The sequence below is a fragment of the Aethalodelphis obliquidens genome, unplaced genomic scaffold (genome assembly GCF_003676395.1).
Source record: "Aethalodelphis obliquidens isolate GAN/ISIS:26980383/991018 unplaced genomic scaffold, ASM367639v1 scaffold1, whole genome shotgun sequence".
NCBI lineage: Eukaryota > Metazoa > Chordata > Mammalia > Artiodactyla > Delphinidae > Aethalodelphis > Aethalodelphis obliquidens.
In genome coordinates this window covers 55,536,621-55,558,238 of record NW_020837945.1, presented here as the reverse complement: position 1 = coordinate 55,558,238, position 21,618 = coordinate 55,536,621, and the positions used below count along the sequence as shown (strand labels likewise).

At 36.8% G+C, this 21,618-nt stretch overlaps 1 protein-coding gene across 1 annotated transcript in view; it reads right to left on the bottom strand.

Moving 5' to 3' along the window:
* Nucleotides 1-21,618, bottom strand: part of TRAT1 (T cell receptor associated transmembrane adaptor 1) — a 51,186-nt gene that overhangs the window by 19,264 nt on the left and 10,304 nt on the right. Inside the window, exon 2 of the mRNA XM_027104250.1 lies at nucleotides 4,907-5,017. Within this exon, the coding sequence (XP_026960051.1) occupies nucleotides 4,907-5,017 (111 nt within the window). The remainder of the gene's footprint in view (nucleotides 1-4,906; nucleotides 5,018-21,618) is intronic.

Here is a 21,618-nt window from a genome sequence, read left to right as displayed (position 1 = left end):
CCCTGAAAGGGAACCTTAAAAGTTTGAGGTCACCACATCACACTACTCTTAAAATTTAAATGTATAATCTGGAGTGGGACAATCAGTACTTGTGTCGTTTTAGTTTTACAATACTTACCATAAGAAGTGTGATAGAATATGATCTCTTTCAATAGAGGTATAGCAGTCAAAGGTTTAGAGGTTACGGCAAAGGAGAAAGGTCTGCAAGCTCAGGCTCCCGAAAAGAGCTTGCTCTGTCCTCAGGCCTTATAGGTTTATTTAAAAGTAACTGGCATGATTTAAAACCTACTTAAACATTTCAGTTATATTTAATAAAATCAAACACAGTTTTTACTTTATTATAAAGCAGTTATGTTTGCAAGACTCTGTGTGAGAAAAGCTGGGTGAGTTTTCATAATCCTCTCTTGTGATTCAGATATAAACACTGTGGTCAGGTTCATGGTTGAAAGGGTGTGAGCTAACATTTTCTTTTATGTTTCCCCTTTATAGTGTTCACTCTTCCATGTGTGATACATAACAACAAGAAACAAGAACACATGGTTTGAACTCCATAATACAAATTTTATGATACATTTTTAATGTGAAATATGTGGCATAATTTTCTAGCAAATAGGAGATACACTGATAGGACTTTGATGTATGAGCAAACCATGCAGTTCTTTATCCTTCTCAAAACAGAGAGGAAAGCTTAGATAAAGAATATTTTGGGGACTTAAAGGAAGAAAAAGTGAATGCATTCCTATCAGGAAAAGAGATAAATATAATCCTAGTAAAGAACAGATTTGGACAAAGAATCACATACAAATGAAAGATTTATTTGGGGGGAAGGAGGACTCCATTTCAAAGCTTCTACCTAGCCCTGCTACAGAAAACATCAAGGAGTGGCTTATCTTGTCTATCTGATTGAATGTGTAGATACTGCATTGTTGCTGGGATAGAGATTTTCTTTTTTAAGCTATTTAATACACCTGCAAAACTTACTCGCTAACTGTTTGCCAAGGTGGAGTCATATCTTGCAAGTTTCTTAGCCACAAAGAATAGCACAAAGATGTAGAAATAAAAAGCTACATAAGGCCAGATGCAGGGGCATTGTGTACACAGACCAAGGGGCAGAAAACTTGGCTAATATGATGCAATCTCTTCTAGTCTGTCTGTCCAGGAGAAACAAAGCAGTGAGGAGTCTTCAGGAGGACTGAAAAGGAGTCAAACAGTTTGCAGAGCTAATCCCAAATCCACTTGGAATCTCTGGGTGAGAAAGAAAGACAGTGCTGTTTGCTTATATGAGGTAGAAAGGATGGGTCATTAGTAATACTTGAGTGGTTGGGAATGGACTGCAGAGAGAAAAAGGGGAGATGGGATAAGAACAAAGGGCCTTATCTGGCAACAACAAACACTGTTCCAAGGCTAATCTTAAATTTGCACATCTATAAAGTGCAAGACCCAGGGTAATGTGCTCCGCCTAAGGAGTAAAGATCCAGTGAAGTCTCAGTCTTTTTTTGTTTTTTTTTCTGGATCCATGAGCTCGGGGGTGAGCCTACCCATGACCCAACCCAAGTCCCGGTGGTGGAAGTGGGTGGTACCATAATTCCTAGCAGATTGCAGGTCTAGGGTATTCAGGGTGGGGTGGGGTGTGGGGGAAAGAGGGTGTCCTAAAAGGATGGGAAGGTGCACATGAGGGTATGAGATAACACTCCATCCCTATACTTGACCCAGTGCTGAAAATTGTGACTCCCCTGCTGGACACTTCATCCTGCCTGGAGTAGTCAGGCAGAGTCTGTGGGACCTGACTCAGACCTGGGTAAGGGCGTAGTGTCTTTGGCTGGTGGGAGTGATGGTGCAGTGCAGCAGTGAGGGGCCTGAGCATCAGGGGGCTGTGGTGGAGACTGGAGCACTCTGGCATATCTCCACTCCCCTCTCTCTAGGTGTCTTTTTCTCCCCCTCCCACTGGCGTCTCTGTCTTTTTCACCATCCTTAGAAAGGGAGAGGCAGGGCTCTGCTGCAGGGCAATCCACTGGGCTCATATGCATCTGTAGGGCATAAGATCACCATGAAGGAGTCGGTGAGGGTACAGAAAAGGGATGTGTTCGAGAAGTCTTTAGCTCTTTACTGCTCAGATAAATTAATTGGAGACAGACTAATATTTAGAACCAACTCCATGGAAGCCTACAGAAAACTCTCTAAAATGAACCTGTATGTTCACAGACTTGAACACAACCGTTATCACTAAAACTCAGGTTATTGTACAGACATGTTAAATAATAAAGAGACGGGGGGCAGGAAATGGGATGAGAGCTGGAGAGGGCTTAGAGAGTTTAAGGATGGTGGGAGGGGTGAAAAAGCCAGAGAAACTAATGTTCACTGAAATAACAGACATTAAAATTAAATGAAGCCATAGTAAACCTCTAACAAACATTTGTGGAAGGAGTGAAAGAAGGAAGCACCCGGGCCACCAGGAACAGTGACGTGGGCTGTACCCTGTCCAGGACCCACCTACTAAATCCTCAGCACTGTGCTAAGGTATCTGCATACTTCTCACAAGAACTCCATGGTCTAGATAGTATTTTCCACATTTTGTAGATAAGGAATCTGAAAGTCAGAGAAGTTACGTTCCTCAGACAAGTTCTCCCAGGTAGATATTGAAAACAGAGTTCTAATACAGGTCAGCTTGACTTCAAAAGCCGTGATTTTAAAAACAATTGAGGGAACTGAAATTGATTTTTAAAAGTACATCAATAAATGTCATTCACAATTTCCTGTTTTTTTTAAGCGTTCTTTCCCACTCTGTTGATTTTAGGCAATAGAGTCACATATAGCATGCCTGGGTTTGTACAATTAGAAAGAAGAAAAAAAAAATCTGCCTTTGTAAAAAAAGAAAAGCCCACTTTTTTTTAGTTAGGCAACTGTCTTTTAACAGTGGTCAACTAATCATCACAAGCAATTAACTCCCCCCAAAAGTTTGTACGGTAGCAAAACGGTATGAATATGGGTAAATAAATTCCAATACACAAACAACCAAAAATGAGAATTGGAAAACCTATTCACCTTGTGTTGTAATAGACTGGTACAGCCAAATAGTTCTGGGCAGAAGTAATAGGTCAGTAAAATTAGACCAGCCCTGGTCTTGATCACATTGATAAAAAGTGATTCTAAACATACATATTCCCCACAATTCAATGCAATCATAGGGCTGAAAAAAAGGACTATTTAGGTTGAAAGTAAATAGGTCAAATTTGCTAAATAAAATTTAAGTTAAACAGTTGGGTTTACATTAAACACATAAAACCGCTTGTTCCCTGGCCCCATACACATCTCCAGAGGATTTCGGCCGGAATCAAGCAAGAGTGAAGTACTGGCTCAGATAAATTCTTGTCCTGGTTCCCACCTTAAATTATTTCATCTCTTACAGCTCTCAGTTCACCTTTTACTAATTCAGGTGACAATATTATCTGCATTCATAAAATACTTCAATAAAATAATTGAAATGTAGTCATCTTAAGCTATTATACAAAGAAAAGTGCTACTGTTAGCTCTCTTCTTTCTATAAAGGAAGGAAACTTTTTAGAAGATGTCTGATGGGTCATCTTGCACTGACATATAAAGTTTGTTAGTCTGAAAAATATTTGAAAATAAAAAATAACTACTGAAATCATTGCTAATGAAAATGTGTTGCTTACCTGGAATTTCATCTTTGGCATAGAAATGATGTAATAGAGAGCCTAAACGAGTGTTGGGTTTCTGGCTGAGGACATTGGGTCAACAGTGTAAAAGGAGCATGTGCTGCTGGAAACTGTTTTAAACAGATAATTAGAAAAACTGAGCATTTATCCTTGATTTTGGTATTGAATAGACGTGAGACCTCAGCCATGTCACTTCATTTGCTAGTGACTCTCATCTTTTTTTTTTCAAATCTGTATGACAATAATGCCTTCTTCATACCTTACATTAGCATTATCAACACTTAAGACACTCTTAAGCGGATCAAGGACTCTCTCTGGAATCTGACCATTGTTCTAATTTAGCTCCGTGTACTTTTACTTGGACACATGTACTTAACTTAGTTTTGTTAACTTTGCTTTATTTATTTTCATCTGTTTAAAGAAAATGTATTTACCTTTTCTTTTCTATGTGTTTACCACCTAAATGTCCTGCCCCCAGGAGTTTTTTGGTTCTAGAATATTAAGAGCACTCCACGAAATAGCTGAACTTTCATTCCTCCATTCACCCGTCATTGTGTTCAGCATACATACCTATGTTGAGTGCCTACAGCGTGCAAACATTGTGCCACTTGATGCGCACCACACTAATTCAATCATGGCACAAGAGGGTGAAAGCCACGTGGTTAATACTTCTGCCCAGCTTAATGGAAAGAAAAGCTGTCGGTGGCAGATCCTAGACTCTGGGAGTGTTTGATAAAAAGCCCGTGGTTCAGTCTATTGCTTTTCCAGTTCCCTTCTGATCCCAACCAAGCCTGCTGCACTCTAGAGGCCGACTGTTGCTGAGAAGTTTGAATAGACTTGTGTGGAACCTTAAAAGACCTAGTCTTCACTCTTCTCATCACACACCAGAAAGAACCTTTACAGATGCTCCAGAATAGGCTACAATTTCATGAGTTGTTCAACTGGAGGAGGAAGATGGAAAAATACATTTTCCCAGGATAATCCCTTCCTACGCTGTACCCTCTAGTAGAGATAAAGCTAAAATTGGGAGTCTGTTTACATTTCTCACATGATTACATGTTTAAATCAAGAGAACCCTCAGCGTGAAAAAAAAGTACCAGATAGATTTTCTACAGATAAAAATATCTTACTGAATAACATTTCATAAAATCATCTTATTCTGTAGGTTTTCCAGTGACTCAATATCCACTCAAGCAGGTTTCATATGGCTATTTCTGAAAATGTCTTACCTTGTCGCTGCTTTTCCACATAGTGGGAAATGTTGAAGATAAGCGATATAGTCAGAGCTAAACCCAAGAAGGCTAGAATTGCCCAGACATAAAACTGGCATTCAGAGTTTTCTGTGAACAGAAGAAAACACACGCTTAATATAGTAGCTGCGCACTCATTTGTTTTGAGCTAGGTATTCCCACAATTAAAACCACTGTGTTTATTCACAACAAAGGACAAATCTCTGTCAAGAAATTAGTTAGCATTGACAGCCAAAGGCTTTTTACAGATTTCAAAATAGGTATTCAAATTCCCGCCTGGGTAAAAGGAAGCAAGTGTCCCACATTCTTAGTAAAGATGAAATGGAAGACATTTTTAGTCTAGCTACTAAGATTTGACAAATAGTGACAGGTTATAAAAACTTTGGTTCAAAATTAAGAACTTCCATATTATGCAGAGTCATAATAGGCTATACTTTTCCCGTTTCTTTAATCCTTTGTCTGTAGTCATATTGAATCCATGCTTTCATTATTACGGAGAATCACTTATCACTTTCTACTAATCCCAGTACTGTAGGACACTGTGTGTTGGGATAAAACAATAATACTGGAATAATAGTAACCCAGTTTTGTCAAGACTGGCCATAAGGAGTTTTCTCATACTATTTAGAGCTCCATGAGCAGATAATGGAGGGTTGATTCTGCTCTTCCCCTCTGCGAAGGCCTCTTTTTTCATTCCTGAGCTGTAAAGGGGGTTTTGTGGGATATTGCCTGTCAGTTGCCCTTGATTATCTATGGCAATCTTTACACATATATGAGTGACTACTAAGATAATTAGCCTAATAACAAATATATTTGTAAATATATTATAAAATATGAGATATAGTTACATACATATATAAAATTCGGCTAATTATCTTAGTAGTCATGTACCCATGTGAATACTGACCCCAGAAAAATAACTTGTGATTGTATAATACTATATATTTATGTATTCAGTCAGTATCTCTTCTGTGCCAGGAACTATGCCCTATATTAGGGAATCAGAGGTAAAGAAAACAGAATATTTGCCCTCAAGGAACTCTGTTTAGTTGGGGATGTGAATGTGTGAGCATATAATTAGAAATGCAATGTGAAAATAGCTACAACAGAGATTATGTTCCTTCATAGTCCCAACTCTCTCTCTGTGGCTGCCTAGAACATTTTAAGCCCTTTCAAAGAAATCCAAATACGCTAAACATAATAAGCAGAAGAGGCAAAATCTTTAATAGGAGGGAAATTAGCTTTACTTCCCTATAGCCTGTCTTTAAACCATCAAATAAAGACTCCCTAAATCCAGATGTTCTTTGTGTTGCTCTATTTTACTTATTTTCTGAATCTCAGATTTGACGTTTGAGTTGTTAATTTTCTTTGAATTATTAACATTGCAGTGGTTGTTGAACTGCCCTCTATGTATTTGAGTTGCTTTATTTATTTATTGGCATCATTTATTTTTAAATGAGCATAGTTAGGCATAGTGGTGATTAAATATATAAAATATATATTTATTTATGATATAGATGTACATATACATATATGCATATAATTTGCATATCACTTATTCATCTATACATTGCTTTTGTTTGAACTAGTTTGTGTCTCTTTTAACACCTGTCTACTAATGTCTGCTACCTCCTTAATTTTGTACCACGTGGTTAGATGTTCAAAATACTATATGCTCCACAGAGAATAGGACCATTTCTGCCTTCTATTCTGCTGTGCCAGACATATACTACAGGATTTATAAAAATTTTTCAAGAATTAATAAATGGGAAAAGTTAACTGATAATGGTAGTGAAATGAGTGGTTTTATTTTCTTTCAGGGAATTTTTATATTTCATAAAGTATTAGAAAACTGAGAAGACTTGAGCAGTCTTTTATCTTCTGCAATAGAGCTACCAATTAATTTGGCTAAAAACACTAACATTTGGAGGTGCCTAATTCATTCATCATGAACATAATCCCATAAATACTTATAGAATTCTATAATATAATAAACTATTTAAAATATATTAAAAATTCTAGTTATATGATACTGCACATATTTTTAGATTTGATTTTTAAGTCTAATTGTTTATTTAAAAAACAAGTGCCTGCTGAGTATAAATTTTAAAAATTCCAACCATCAAATATAGAATAACACTTAAGGTCCTCTATTAAAACATAAATGGGACACTAATATTACACTTATTAGCCTTTTTAGAAAAACTTACCACTGTGTTTGGGGGATTTTTACCATGTTAGTATGTTATTTTTAGTGGTTGCATAGAATTTCATAGTGTTACTGTAATATAATTTATATACCCAATTCTCTAAGATGGACATTCTGATTTTTAAAACATTTTTCTTACAAACAATAAAGCAAGAAACCCCATTGGATAGACATTTTCCATGTATGTGGACTTATCTGGAGAAAGTTTCCTGGGAGTCAAATTGCTGGGTTAAAGCAAATTTTTAAGGCAAACTTTCAGAGCTCGATTGTCCCCCCTCCTGTTGATAATAACCCCTTTCAGGTGGTTGATTTAACTCTCATGGTGAACAATCGGGCCAGCAAGCTGTCTCACTTGCCAGATGGGTCTCAGTTTCCCTCTTTGCTGTCACAGTATAGGGTTATTAATTTCTGATTTCTGTTATTAAAGTAATGATTAATGATTCTATTATTAAAGAGTTTTCTTCTTTTCTTTTCCTTGTGTATGTCCCTTAAGGACCCACAGTCTAGATACAGTTCTAAGTTCATTGACATTTTAAAGCAATTTGAGTGCACACACTATATTTTCTATTGTGGTATGTTACAACTATCATTTTAGGTTATTCACTCAGCCAAATGTAGACTCTCATCACTCACCCTCTACAGTCAGTGTTTGGTGACACTGAAATAAATGAACTTTAATTGCTACAAAGAGGCCAGACTTATTATACACATCATGTATGTTCAAAGTTAAAAACAATTAGTAAACTCAGATAAGCAAAACAAAAAGATAAGAATCAACTCTAATCCTACTATCAAGAGACAATCAGTGTGAACACCTTGGTTAATACAATTCCAAACTTATTATTATTTTCTGAGTAGAAGTTGTTATGGTCGGAGGCATAGGATTTAGTTATACTGACTATACTGTTATTTACATTTCCCCTGATAATTTTATAGCATGAGTCTTTTCCTATAAGCAAAATATTCTTCCATTTCTTTTAGCTGCTGTCTATTCCACTGTATGGATTTTCCATTATTTATTTATTTGTTTGTTTGTTTGTTTATTTATTTATTGCGGTACGTGGGCCTCTCACTGTTGTGGCCTCTCCCGTTGTGGGGCACAGGCTCCGGATGTGCAGGGTCAGTGGCCACGGCTCACGGGCCCAGCCGCTCCGCAGCACGTGGGATCTTCCCGGACCGGGGCACGAACCCGTGTCGCCTGCATCAGCAGGCGGACCCTCAACCACTGTGCCACCAGGGAAGCCCCCATAATTTATTTAATCAATCCCTTACCGTTAGACATTTAAGTTGCTTCTAATTTTTAGTTATATAAGAAATCTTGTGATGACTAGCTTTAGCTAAAACTATACACCCAACCTTAATTTTTTTTAAGGTAAAAATTCCTGAAGGTGAATTGCTGGATCAAAGGACATGCACATCTCAAAGAATTTTGGTGTCTTGAAGGCCAGTATTTTAAAACACAATACTAAGCAGACCCTGCTCAGGTCAATTTGGCCTCTGTTCCTGTTAGTTCAGTTGGCCCTGACTTTATGTTGATGGCTCTTTCCATTAATCCTTGCTCCATCAACCACTCTTAACCCAGCTACCATCTTTACACACACGATCCCCATACACTCTTCTCCTCCATGGTTTCTGGGGAAAGTTGTCCCTTTGTTTTTTCTTTGGAGCCTGTGACATAGGTCCTTCAGGAGAAGGTACCTGCTCCTATCTCCTCCCTAAACATAGAGAATGTAACACTTTTCTTTCCTTACCATAAGTAATTTCCACAAAATGTTACTTTAAGTTTCCTGCCTGTCTTTTAGGACTTACCTACTATATCCACCCAATAATATACCATGCTTCAATCATTCTGAAGCACTTGCAATTTTCAGTAGATACCATACTTACCATTTCATGCCTTTATGTCTGTATATTTGCCCCTTTTCCTGAAATACTTTCCCCCTTGGCCATCTGACAAACTCCTAGTCATCCTTCAAAAGTACCTTCTTTCTGAAGCACTCACTCACTAGACTGTGAGCTACCCAAAGGACAGAAAGAATGATTTATGGATCTTTATCTTCATTCTTTAATTTCCTCATTGTACCTATTGTTATGGGTATTCGTTAAGACATATAATGAAATTTGTAGAATAGCATTTCTTACTAATAGATGCTCAATAAATGGTAGCTATTGTTATTATTATCTTACTCCCACTATTATTTTGGCAACCTATTCAGCACAAAGTAGGTGCTCACTAAACATGTGCCAACTAAGTAAATGAAGAGTGGATGAAGAAGGATAAATGTAATAACCAGGTCCAACAGAAAGGTTCTGATCAAGTATGACATCTAGACACATCCACAACCCAGGAAAAGACCAAGTGAAGATTCTGCTACATTTGTCTCTAGTACTATTGAGAAAGGACCTATCTATCTCCCAGCGGCTGGGAAACAGATCGCTGTGAGAAGAGTGCTCACTGTAGCTTTGGTGAAACTACTCATCAACCACAACCTAATTCTCTCTGCCCAGAATCTATATTGCGAAAAAAATCTAATGATTATTATTTGTTTCCTAGGAAACTTGATACAAGGAAGTTGGAGCTAACAGCTAGCTATCTGATTAGATTTATAGGGGTGGTAACAACTATAAAGGTAAAACTTTATTTTCTTGTTTAGAAAATCAGTCTTTGGGAAGTTTGATTAGTGTCATTAAAATCTCCAGAAAAAGAAATTTAGAAAATAACACTAGCTGAACTCTGTTGCAACTCTAGGACATATATGCTTGCATAAAACTGAGATGCTTGCATAAAACATAAGAGTCAGGGTGAGTAGAAACAATCTCTTCACAGACCACATAATAATTTTGAGAAGCATGAAATGGAGATGTGCTTCCATTCTCTTTTCTTCAGCCTTTACCTTAAAGACCTAATATGTTTGTTTTTACGTATTCAATGCACACTCTTCTACTATGAGAACAGAAAAATGGATGTTTTCCTGTATGCTCTCAACATGGTTCTACCTGCATGAACCAAGAGTAACCTCATGAAATTGTTGTTCTGTCTAGCCATTGTCAGAGAGAGAATGACTGAAGATTAAGTACTGCACTTAAAACTCAAATTATTGTTTTGGGCAGATGTTCTTTATTATTTCTTTTTATTTTCAGCCTGGAAATTATATACCATAATATAAAGTAGCATAGTATAACTTATCTAAGAACACAACACATTGACCAAAAAGCTGCACTGCTTAAAATTAAGAATTTGATGGATGTTTGGATAATTTACCTTTAGCCAAATTGGGTGACTTGTAACCTTGCTTTAGAAATAGTCCATTCTAGAATTATTGCATCAAATCCCCATGACATATTTTAGGAATTTGTTCATTCATTTATACACATGCTTAAAGGGTACAAAACTGATTTTGGGAGGAGATTTTTGACCCTCCCTGTAGGTTTTCCCTGGATCAACCTCTAAATGGTGGCTTCGATGATTTCTGTACTGGGACATGCGCCAGTTATGTTCCCAAGGTTTCTTAAGAGAATATCAAACTTGCTTCCATCTCAGCTGATGACCTGCCTAAAATAGCAACAGAGAACTAAACTTCAGGTTGTAGCCAGAAAATAAAAATTAACTCTCTGTCGCTCTTTTTGTTCTCTTCCATTTCTACATTTTCTGTCTTTGTTATCAGAGCAAAATAAAACTCATTTTACGAAAAAGAACCAACTGTATGAGACTTGCTGTTGAATTTATTAATTATAGAGATGCTATGGACTGGAAGATATTGCTTAATACATCACTTGGTATCAGGTATAAGAAGCTGAGGATCTCCTCAAGAACAGGTACATTTTTACTCTTATAATCCATGTGAATATTGTCACTGGTCATCTGTCTGGCCTTGTGTATCATCTGACACACACTCTATCTTAACTAAATCTCTAGGAATTATATGCTACTCATATTTGTGAACTAATTGTACACCTTGCTCCTTATTTTCTCTTTGTGTTGATTTATTTCGTTGTCCTTTATACTGTTCTGTGTACTTTTAATACCACTCTTTCTGAGGGAAGGGTAAGAGAGCAAATAAATACATAGAAAATTATAACAAATCTCTAGAATTTGTTACCCTTGGGAGAACTAGTAAAATCAATCTCCTTCGTACTTAGTTTTTTTCCATTTCTCACAGCATCTAGTATTTAGTATATACTGTGGTTTGGGTAAATAAAATATAGCACAGTATAAAAAGGTGTACTTCAGGGCTTCCCTGGTGGTCCAGTGGTTAAGAATCCACCTTCCAATGCAGGGGACGCCGGTTCAATCCCTGGTCAAGGAGCTAAGTTCCCACATGCGGTGGGACAGCTAAGCCTGTGCACCGCAACTACTGAGCCTGCACACTCTAGAGCCCTTGCACCACAACTAAAGAGAAACCCGTGTGCTACAATGAAAGATCTCTCGTGCCGCAGTGAAGATCCCGCATGCCACAACTAAGACCTGACACGGCCAAATAAATAAATAAATATTAAAAAATAAAAAGGTATACTTCAAGGCAGTAAGCAGAAAGCTCTAATTTCATTAAAAAAATTACACTAATTCTAGCTAGAAATTATCCTATCATTCGCAAAAATTATATTTCAATTAGAAATTTTCCTTTCTCCTTTTTAATTAAAGGGTACACTGAAAAGTTGTATTAGTCCATTAATTGCTACAAGAAGACAATTTTTCTCTCAGCTACAAAGAAATAACCGAACCAATATCACAAGACTACACTTACACTAAAGGCTTTAGGTAAGTCCTAACAATTTTCATGAAATATGTCAGCAACTCCAAGGTAAGAACATGGACTACACCGCACAGTCCTTTAGGGCTGGGTTTTGTCTTTGCTGTAACAGTAAATTTGTTTTACATAATCAATTGGAGGCCTTTTAAAACACAGGCTGAATTCTAACATGGGGGGTTGGTTTAGCATGGTCTCCAGTGTTCCTCTCTTTTTAGGAGTCTGTGATTCCTTTCTAACCCTTCTGCTTTCCAAGATATTTTTCTTTTGTAATGTGATCTGAGTTACAAATAGGAAGATTTTCATTTAGAAGCTTTGTATTTCATCACATTCTTGGTATCTTTCATAATTTGTTGATTGACAACAATAAATGCCCCCATCTTGATAAACGAAACAAAACACACAGAGATAAGAAGATACTGAATAGCTAAATGATGGAGACTTTCAACTTGAATGGTAGATTTGTGTAAATGTTCACATACACACACTCACACACATACTTTGTACCTCCCCTTACCCAGTTACTCTAGCCCCATGTGGGTATCTATTCAATACAGACAGTCCCTCTTATAATAGTGCATGTGCAAAGTACCTAAAAATTCTTGCCTGACAAATGCTATCTTTAGTATCATTATTCATTAATTGCAATTACTTTCATTTACGTAGCTTTTATCAATTTAAAAAGAACTCCTACACAATTTTAATTTAACTATTTGTACTGTTAAAAAGCCAAGAGCATCAGGAAGTTGTTAGTGAGGCAATGACAGCTAGGAAAACCATGATTTCAGTTTCTAAACAGCTTTCAACTACCAGGGGCTAATAGTAGTAGGTTTAATTATAAGACCTCTGACTCATTTAAAGCCAAAAGTTCTTGGCAGGTGCTGTCTTTGGAATTCACAATTACATGTACTCTGGAAGGAAACCCAGCTAAGCAAATGTAATGTCTTTCTGCTGGCAGGTTTGATTCATACAGGAGCCTTTACTTAAACAATTAACAATAGAAAAGCAATACATATAATGCCTTAACTATTTCTCCTTCAGAGGATCTGTAACTGAGAAAAGTGTGTGAGTGGCTTCCCTTGATGGTTTCTCTTTCTTGGCTTGTAAACTCTCTCAGAGCAGTGACCATCTCTTCTTTGCATTCCATGAATGTATATATTTATTTTAGGCACCCTAGAAACTTCAACATGAAAGTTCTGATATTACAATCCCCATGGATTCTACTCATAAAATGAATGTTTCCTACTGTGGTGATCGATTGGTGTCAAACTAGGCACATGCTTGATGACTCTTTGATGTGGCATGTTGTCACTGTCCACACAGCCTCTGCCACCACTGTCCATCCCCATCATTCCATCAGTAAAAGGCATTAGAGTCGTGGACTAATCACTGGAAGAGATTCTCAAATCTAGTCCCAGGCTTTCAAGTAAATAAGATACTGGTTTTTTTTTTGTTTTTTGGGGTTTTTTTTGGAGTACGCGGGCCTCTCACTGCTGTGGCCTCTCCCGTTGAGGAGCACAGGCTCTGGACGCACAGGCTCAGAAGCCATGGCTCACGGGCCCAGCCACTCCGCAGCATGTGGGATCTTCCCAGACCGGGGCACGAACCTGTGTCCCCTGCATCGGCAGGCAGACTCTCAACCACTGCGCCACCAGGGAAGCCCTAAGATACTGTTTTTAATGCAAAATTTGAAAACTGCCAAATTTAAATGTGTCTATTATGAATAGAAGGTTATTTGGGAAGTGAATGATATATGTCAGGGAGGGGCCATGATGGGGAGAGGGACAATGGCGATATGAAGCTTTGGAACATCTGTTTTCAAACAGTATAGGGAAAGAGGAGTGTAGTCACTTACTAGCTGTGTGACTTTCTGCAAAACACTGACCCTCACACTAAGCCAGCTGTAAAACTGGAGTTCAGATCCCCACCTGTGTGACATGAAGGTCCCCTCTTTCTAGTACATCACGATTCCTCTTAACAAATACCTGCTGAATTTAATGGAGGAAAGTGGACATACAGGAGTGAGATGGAGGGTAGATTTTAAGACAGTATGTTATGATTCCTCCAGTACTAGACTCTGTCTCTTTCATAATTAAACTTGGAATTGGTAAACTTGGGAAATCCTATTGGGATTGAAGTGCTGCCAAATTCCCTGCTGTAGACAAACCTCTCTTTATCTGTATGTAGCTGCTCCATTTTGTATATGTACTTATTGTTTCCTATTGGGGAAGCACCTTGGTAAGAGCCTCTGAAGATGGCATGGGTGTGTGGACACTTTCATCCAACAAAATACTGTAACTACTATGTTTCTTTAATGTTTTAAGAAGGCCTGTTAATTTTTTCTCTCTTCTTTTTAATTCAGGAATGCTGAATAAATTAAATGAAAAAAAATGCCTGGAAAAGGGTCCAATATTTATTTATGTATTATTAACTAGCAATTTGTGGATATTTATTTCTTACAGCTGTGACCTTTAAGTGGCAAACATTCCTGGGTCAAGTTTTCTTGAAATCGCCTGTCAAATGTTACCTAAATTAAATGATGAAACACTGTCTTTGACCTATTTTTAATTTAAAGAACATCTGAGCTTAAAAGATGATTCATAAATCAGTCCTATCTAGTCTCTAAAAGACAGACTTTCATTGTTCTCAAAAGGGGATTGAGGCTCACGGGAAGAGAAAAGTGAGAAAAGACAATGAAAATCCTTTTTTTGCAAAACAGCGAGGTGTAACTAAATTGTGAATCATTGTTTAAATTAATGGTAGCCCAAAGGAGTTGTTTTTGTCTTTGATTTAGCTAATATTGATTTTATGTGAATGCAGAAACACAGTAGAAAGTAGGATGCTGGCACATTTATTGATGCAGTGACTACAAGGCATATAGGTAAGAGAAAAGGAAAGACTTGGGTTTTTCTTTTCATACATTGTTTTACTCAACTAGGAATAATCTCACTTTTCCATTGTGTTCACACTTATTTTCTGTTTTACTTCACCTCTCTAATGTAAAAAATACTATAATCTGAGTCTCTCCTTTCACATTAAGGATTTTTGGTTTTTGGTTTTGTTTCTTGGCTTTTAAGATCTATGAGGCTTTAATGGCAAATACTGTATACATTTTATCTCTTCTGTGGAACCGTAGGTCTTAACTGACAATGGAGGAGCTCCTGTATAGCACCTGAAGGGATCTAAACATAAACTATGAAATACTGTGAAGGAAATTTTATCATCCCTTCCAAATTTAAAATTAATTAATGAGAAATAGTTGAACATCATATTCACTGCCTTCGGCCTTCCCACCCTTGCCAAGTTCCCCATAACTGTCATCTCATAGCAATTGTTCATAGTATTGCTAAGTCCATTTCTTGCAGGGCACTAGCAAAACTGGAACAATTGTTTTTTTTCTTTGCTAATATATGTACCTGGAAAAGATAAAGAGAATTGTGAAAACCATACATCAGTTTATGTTCCCTGTGTGATTAATCCAATCAATCAGTTTTAAAATTCATGGAAAAAAACACTGGGAAACAAATTCACAGGAATTAAAATATCTATTATTATCTTTATAAATGGCTTATACATATTGATATTAAAAATACTGTTAGCACAATTATAAGCAAAAATGTAATTAGACAATTCACAAATGACAGAATTATGAAGTTTAAAAACCCATGCAAAAATTTTCATCCTCATTATAATCAAAGTAAAACATATTAAACAATGGGTTAAACATGTTGTGCTTATCAAATTAGTAAAGATTTTTTAAAATGAGACCAGCTTGTTAAGGAGAAACACTCTAGGATGAGAGTGAATTGGCATCAGCCTTGGAAAAGCAATTTGGCAATAAGGAGACTTAAAATGTTCATAACTTCTTATTCAGTAATTCCATGTCTAGAAATCTTTCCTAAGAAAATAACCCTTAATATAGAAAAAGCTATAGAGCTGTTCATCTTTCCGTCATTTAAAATATAAAAAGACTGTATACAACATTAATGTCTAACAATAAACAACTAAGTAAACTATAACACAAAAGATGTCACTTTGTGCATTTATGTAAAACAACTAAGCAGAAGTTATCATAAAGATGGAGATGGTTATGTTAGTGAAAAAAGCTGAACATATGATTTTATTTACATTATTATTTCAGTTATGAAGAGCAAACCATGAAGATATATAGAAGCAAAAGTTGGAAGGAAATACAACATAATATCTTATTTTTCTAAGGTGATGAAAACTATGTAAATTTTTTTTCATATATATTTCACAGTTCTCCCACTTTATATAATAAGCATGTCTTCTCTTATTACAAAAAGATGCTTATTAAGGAAGTTAAAAGTACGTAAAAGAATAAAGGAGGAATGATAGATGATAGTCAATGTGGAGCAGACATTCGGCTAATAAATGTGGATTCAACTCTCATAATCCATTCCACAGGTGATGGGATTTTCACTGGTCTTTGCAAATTGTCATCTCTCTGAAAGTTGATGATTGAATTGATTTCTGGGAAGATAATATAGCGCCTAAAATCCAAGGAATTAGAATGTTGTTACTCCTAACCAGCTTTATTTTTTTTAACTTTATATTTTATATTGGAGTATAGTTGATTAACAATGTTGTGTTAGTTTCAGGTGTACAACAAGGTGATTCAGGTATATATGTCTCTATTCTTTTTCAAAATCTTTTCCTGATGAGGTTGTTACATAATATTGAGCAGAGTCCCCTGTGCTATACAGTAGGTCCTTGTTGGTTATCCATTTTAAATATAGCAGTGTGTACATGTTAATCCCAGTACATGTTGGTACTCCTAACCTGCTTTAGAGCTAAACTAAACTAAAGAGGAATATGCATGGTCAATGAAAGTTCCTTTAAAAATAAGTACTTTAAATGGCGTGATTATCAAGGAACACTTACTGAATAGCTACAACTAGCTTTATATTATAAAACACTGTCCAACATTTTAAGAGAAAGTAGTCAATTTATGCTTATTAATATATTTCAAAATATGTTCTAATTGTGGTAAAAGTTATCCCACATTTAAAAAATAATTCTGTAAACTAATTTACTTTCCAAACCTTAAGTGTCTTTTTGCTAGAGGCTTGGAAATTATTATGTAAATTCTTAGGCATAGGAATTGAACACAAGAATTTAAAATGCCACTTACCTGGCATGCTTCTTTTCTCAGAAAAATCCTTCTGTAGCCATAGGCAAATGTATGGATTAAAAATGCTCCCACAAACTTTTTTCTAAGTAATGTTGCTCTGTTATGTTAGAAGCAGTGTGGCAGTAAACCTTGTCTTATCTGTACCTCAGTTTTTTCTCTCTTCTGTTTCTTAAAATCTTTTGTGTGTACTTTGTTCAGTTACAAACAGGAAATGTGGTGATGGAGGCTTCTAGAGTTTTGATCTGAAACCAGTAAGCTGTTAAATTTTTTGTGAAACGTGAGAAGAAAAATCCCACAGGCCTCTGTACTCTGCTATTTGAATTTTTATCAGTACCTAAATCTAATTTTAAAACATATAATAAGTCAAGGTATAAATTAGACTAGGAGGGATTCCCCATGTCTCTGGAGAGAATCTGCGGATCTCCTCCCAAGTGAGGTCACATGAAAGCAAAATAAAATATACTAAACTGAGGAGGAAACAGTAAGAAGCCCCCAGGCATGCTCAGCTGTTGATTGTGTTTTCTTTGAGGCATGTCAGAGGAAAGAGAATTAACACTTTTGAACACTTACTGTCTATCAGGTACCTTCTGTACATTATCCCACGAGGAGATAGGATGCCTGCCTTTCCCCCCTCCCCAATCCTTGCTCCAGCCAATGTGAGTCCCTCTGTCCAATCTAGGGTCACGTGGTGACAAGCTCCAGGTCTCTCCCACCCCCGAGTCTCAATATCAGAAGTTCTTAAATGTTAGTGTGCATAAGTATGTTATTTGGCATTCATTTAACATGCATATTCCTGCGCCCTACTGAATTAGAATATCTGGAGTGGAAATCTGCATTTTCACAATTACCCTTGCTTATTTTAATATAGGTGTTGTGGACAATTTTCTGAGAAACTCACATATATTTTATAGTGAGTAGCATTTTATTTCTAGCCTCAGTCAGATAAAAAATTGTCTTGGTCATATCTATGTATACAGTTTGTATGTATACCTGTTACATACTATGTGCTTATGAATATTTGCTTATGTAACTTCACCAGTTTTCTTTAATTATAGAAGAATGACAAGTCTGAATCCAGTTTATTACAAAAAGAGATGTACTCAAAACTTTAAGAACTCAAACTCTAAAGGAAACTTAAAAATGAGAGTTTTTTTTTTTTTTTTACGGTACGCGGGCCTCTCACCGTTGTGTCTTCTCCTGTTGCGGAGCACAGGCTCCGGATGCGCAGGCTCAGCGGCCATGGCTCACGGGCCCAGCCGCTCCGCGGCATGTGGGATCTTCCCGGACCGGGGCACGAACCCGCGTCCCCTGCATCGGCAGGCGGACTCTCAACCACTGCGCCACCAGGGAAGCCCAAAATGAGAGTTTTGATGCACAGACTCAGAGCAAAGATACTAGGTGGCTTGCTCTAGCTGATTTCTCTAAGATTCCTGAGGGCAGGCAGAGCACTGATCTTATCCATCATTAACACTCCAGTGTCTAGAATAATGCCTGGCACATTGTGAGTTTCAATAAATATTCTCACAGTGATCGAATAAATAAAAGAATGTTAGTTTTCTGCTTTCTCCCTGCTCCATCATAGAAAACAACTCCCTAGTAAATAAAATACAGTGCTTCTCTATTCCTTGGACAGAGTTAAACTAAACACTAACAGATTTTTCCACTTTGATCACTTTCCCCCAAAATAGTTCTTGTGAATCATTGAATCAGAATCCATAAAACTGAAAGAGACCATGAGATTCCCTAGTCTAATCTTCTAAAAAAGCAATTTCAAAATATGTTTCCTAGAACACATTTAGTTCTAGGTCTTTAAGAAACTCTTGGAAAAAAAATACTCCTTCAGAAAATATATTTGGAAAAGTATATTATTTTCACCTCTGTGGTTGCATATTAGTATATTAAAGGCTTAGATAAGTCCTACAAAAAAGGAAACCTGAGAAACTTTCTTACCAGAGCTTTTTCTAAACCTGTTTGTTCAGAGAACTTTTTGTTCAGCTTCCATCTGTTAGCAGGGTGGCAGGTTGTATGAAGCAGGCCTGGATGCCCACAGACCAAGAGCACAAGGGAACAGAAATCTCAGGTTCATTTAGAGACCAGAACACAACAGAGAATCAAAAGGATCCATCCAAGAATTAGATAGAACTCAAGAATGGAGACTGTCGAAGAGCTGACTCCCAGACTTCCAGGGAGGTTTGGACACTTGACACATCAGTTCAAGAGGAGAGGGCCCAGCTGTGTGGTAGTCATGAGGGGTTAACCTTTGGTCCTAAAACAGGATGACTGGCAAGAAGGGTAGAAGCCTCAGGCTCAAAAGGGAACTGCATAGATTACCCAAGCAGGACCTTAGCACAGGGGCAAAGTAGATTCCCATTTTTATCAACTGGGGCATGCAGAGGACATGGGAGAGAGAAAGAGTCTCAAGACTGGAAACTGAGGTGCAGGCATCCCCTTGTTAGAATGAGAACAGTTCAGAGGATGGGAAAGGAAGGTATGAGGATGCCCTCATCTTGGCTGATTCATAAAGCACAATTCTAGAAACAATAAGTGTGTTCAGTAGTTGGCTTTGGATACAGAGAAGGTCAGACTCAGCAATAATGACTCAGGTAAAAATGTAGGAATTCTGTGGTTTAGCTCAAGAAGTGTAACTCTCAAGACAGCCCAACAGGGAGAGAGACAAACAAAACCCACTAGTGGGACAATCTCTGAGGATGGCTAAGGTTTGCCTGTCTCAAGTCTGCAGCCTCACACACACACAAGTCTGCAGAGATCTGGAGAAGACAAGAGCAGAGGAGACAGGCAGGGACCAAGGAAGGGTATAACACCCCACTTTGGGTCAATAAGGCAGTAGGTGGTACGTGTTGAGTAATTACCTAATGGCTTAGAAGGGTTAATGTACATGATTACACATAATGTGCATGACTGGTATCTCTAAAATAGTCAAACTTAGGTTGGTAAATCTGAACCTCTTCACAATTTCTAATAATTATAATGTTCTTGAAAAGTGATCTTCATTACAATGTTCCCCATGCCACAGATTTATACACTCAGGAGATAGAATAAGATTGTCCAAGGTCACAGAGGAAGTTCATGTCTGTGCATTAGATAGCTCCACAGATGTTTGAAATTTGCCACGGGAAAAAGTGATAGCTTTTCATTAAATATAGATGGCTGAACACATGAAGACGTTATCAGAATATAAAAACACCTACGGATATATGTTCATTATGGAATATATTAGTGAGTGCATTCAGAGATTTGAATGATGCCTTCAGGAGTCATGTTCAAATAAAAAATAAACATGAAGCTTCTGTAGTGCTTTTTCATGAGAGGGGTCATCGTAATGAAGTTTAGAAGATAGCTAGACTAAACAGAAACCTCCTGAGAAAACTGAAGAAATTAGAAATGTTGTAGGAAATTTGAGGGAAAGGTATGTGGTTTTGATGGGCACCTGTCAAGAAATGAGGATTTTAAGGCCAACAAAATTGACGTTTTGTTGCCAAAAGAAACTAGAAAGCGTTATCAAAATGACAGCCACCATTCAGAGCTTCCACACTCAGAAAAATGCGTCACAGAGTATAAAAAGAGGCCCAGTTTCCAACCTCTTTTTTATGGTTATCTATTAGCTTTATAATTAATCTTTATCACCATAGTGTATTTATTTATATCTGTATATACACACAGATATACAGACACACACACATAAATTTTAAGTCTAAGGAATTCCAAAGTAGTAAGAGTAGGCAGGGGATTACCTGGAACTTCGACATTACATTTTATATATTTATCTATTGTTTAAACTTATTTACAGTAACTTGTACTACTTTTATAGTTGGAATAAAGAACGCTTCCTTATTTTAAAGACTCTTGAAAATACCTTTATTTTATAGAAACAGAATTTATCTCTCTGGGTGATTTTTTTCTTTATTCTGGTAAATCATTCTTTGGTAAGACTGAAGCTAGTACAAAGTAAGCAAACAACTTTATGAAAGACGAGAGGGAAGGGGCCCCTGTGCTTCTAATTATGCTGTTTTAAAATGTGAAATTATTCAGAATTAATTATTGTGTTACAGTTGCATCTAATCAGACTATATTGATGATTCGTATTTTCATCGAGTTTACACCATAAGATCCTCCAGAAAACGTAATTATCCAGACAGAAAAGAAAAACGTTAAAAGCAATAGAACATTGCATAGATTTGGCATAAGATTCTCAGATCTTTTTATTACGTTTATTATAGCCAAATAGAACCAGAAATATTAGAAAATCAAACACTGAAATAAAAGAGTGGATAACAAAAATTCAGAAATAAGAGAGAAATAGCTAATAGCAGATATAGTCTATTTTCCTACATGTAAAATGCTTAAGCATCCAAATTTTCTGGAAGAAAACAATTTGCTCTATTACACAGATTTCTATGTGATGCCCTAGAGGCAGTGTTATCAGCAAAGTTAAAGCATTCTGAGAAATTTTGTTCTTATTTGAAACACAACTGGCTCAAACAAAGTAAAACCAGTTTATTTATCGTAAGACTTATAGTTTTAGTGAGCTAATGTGCAATTTATCTTCTCAAGAGGAGGA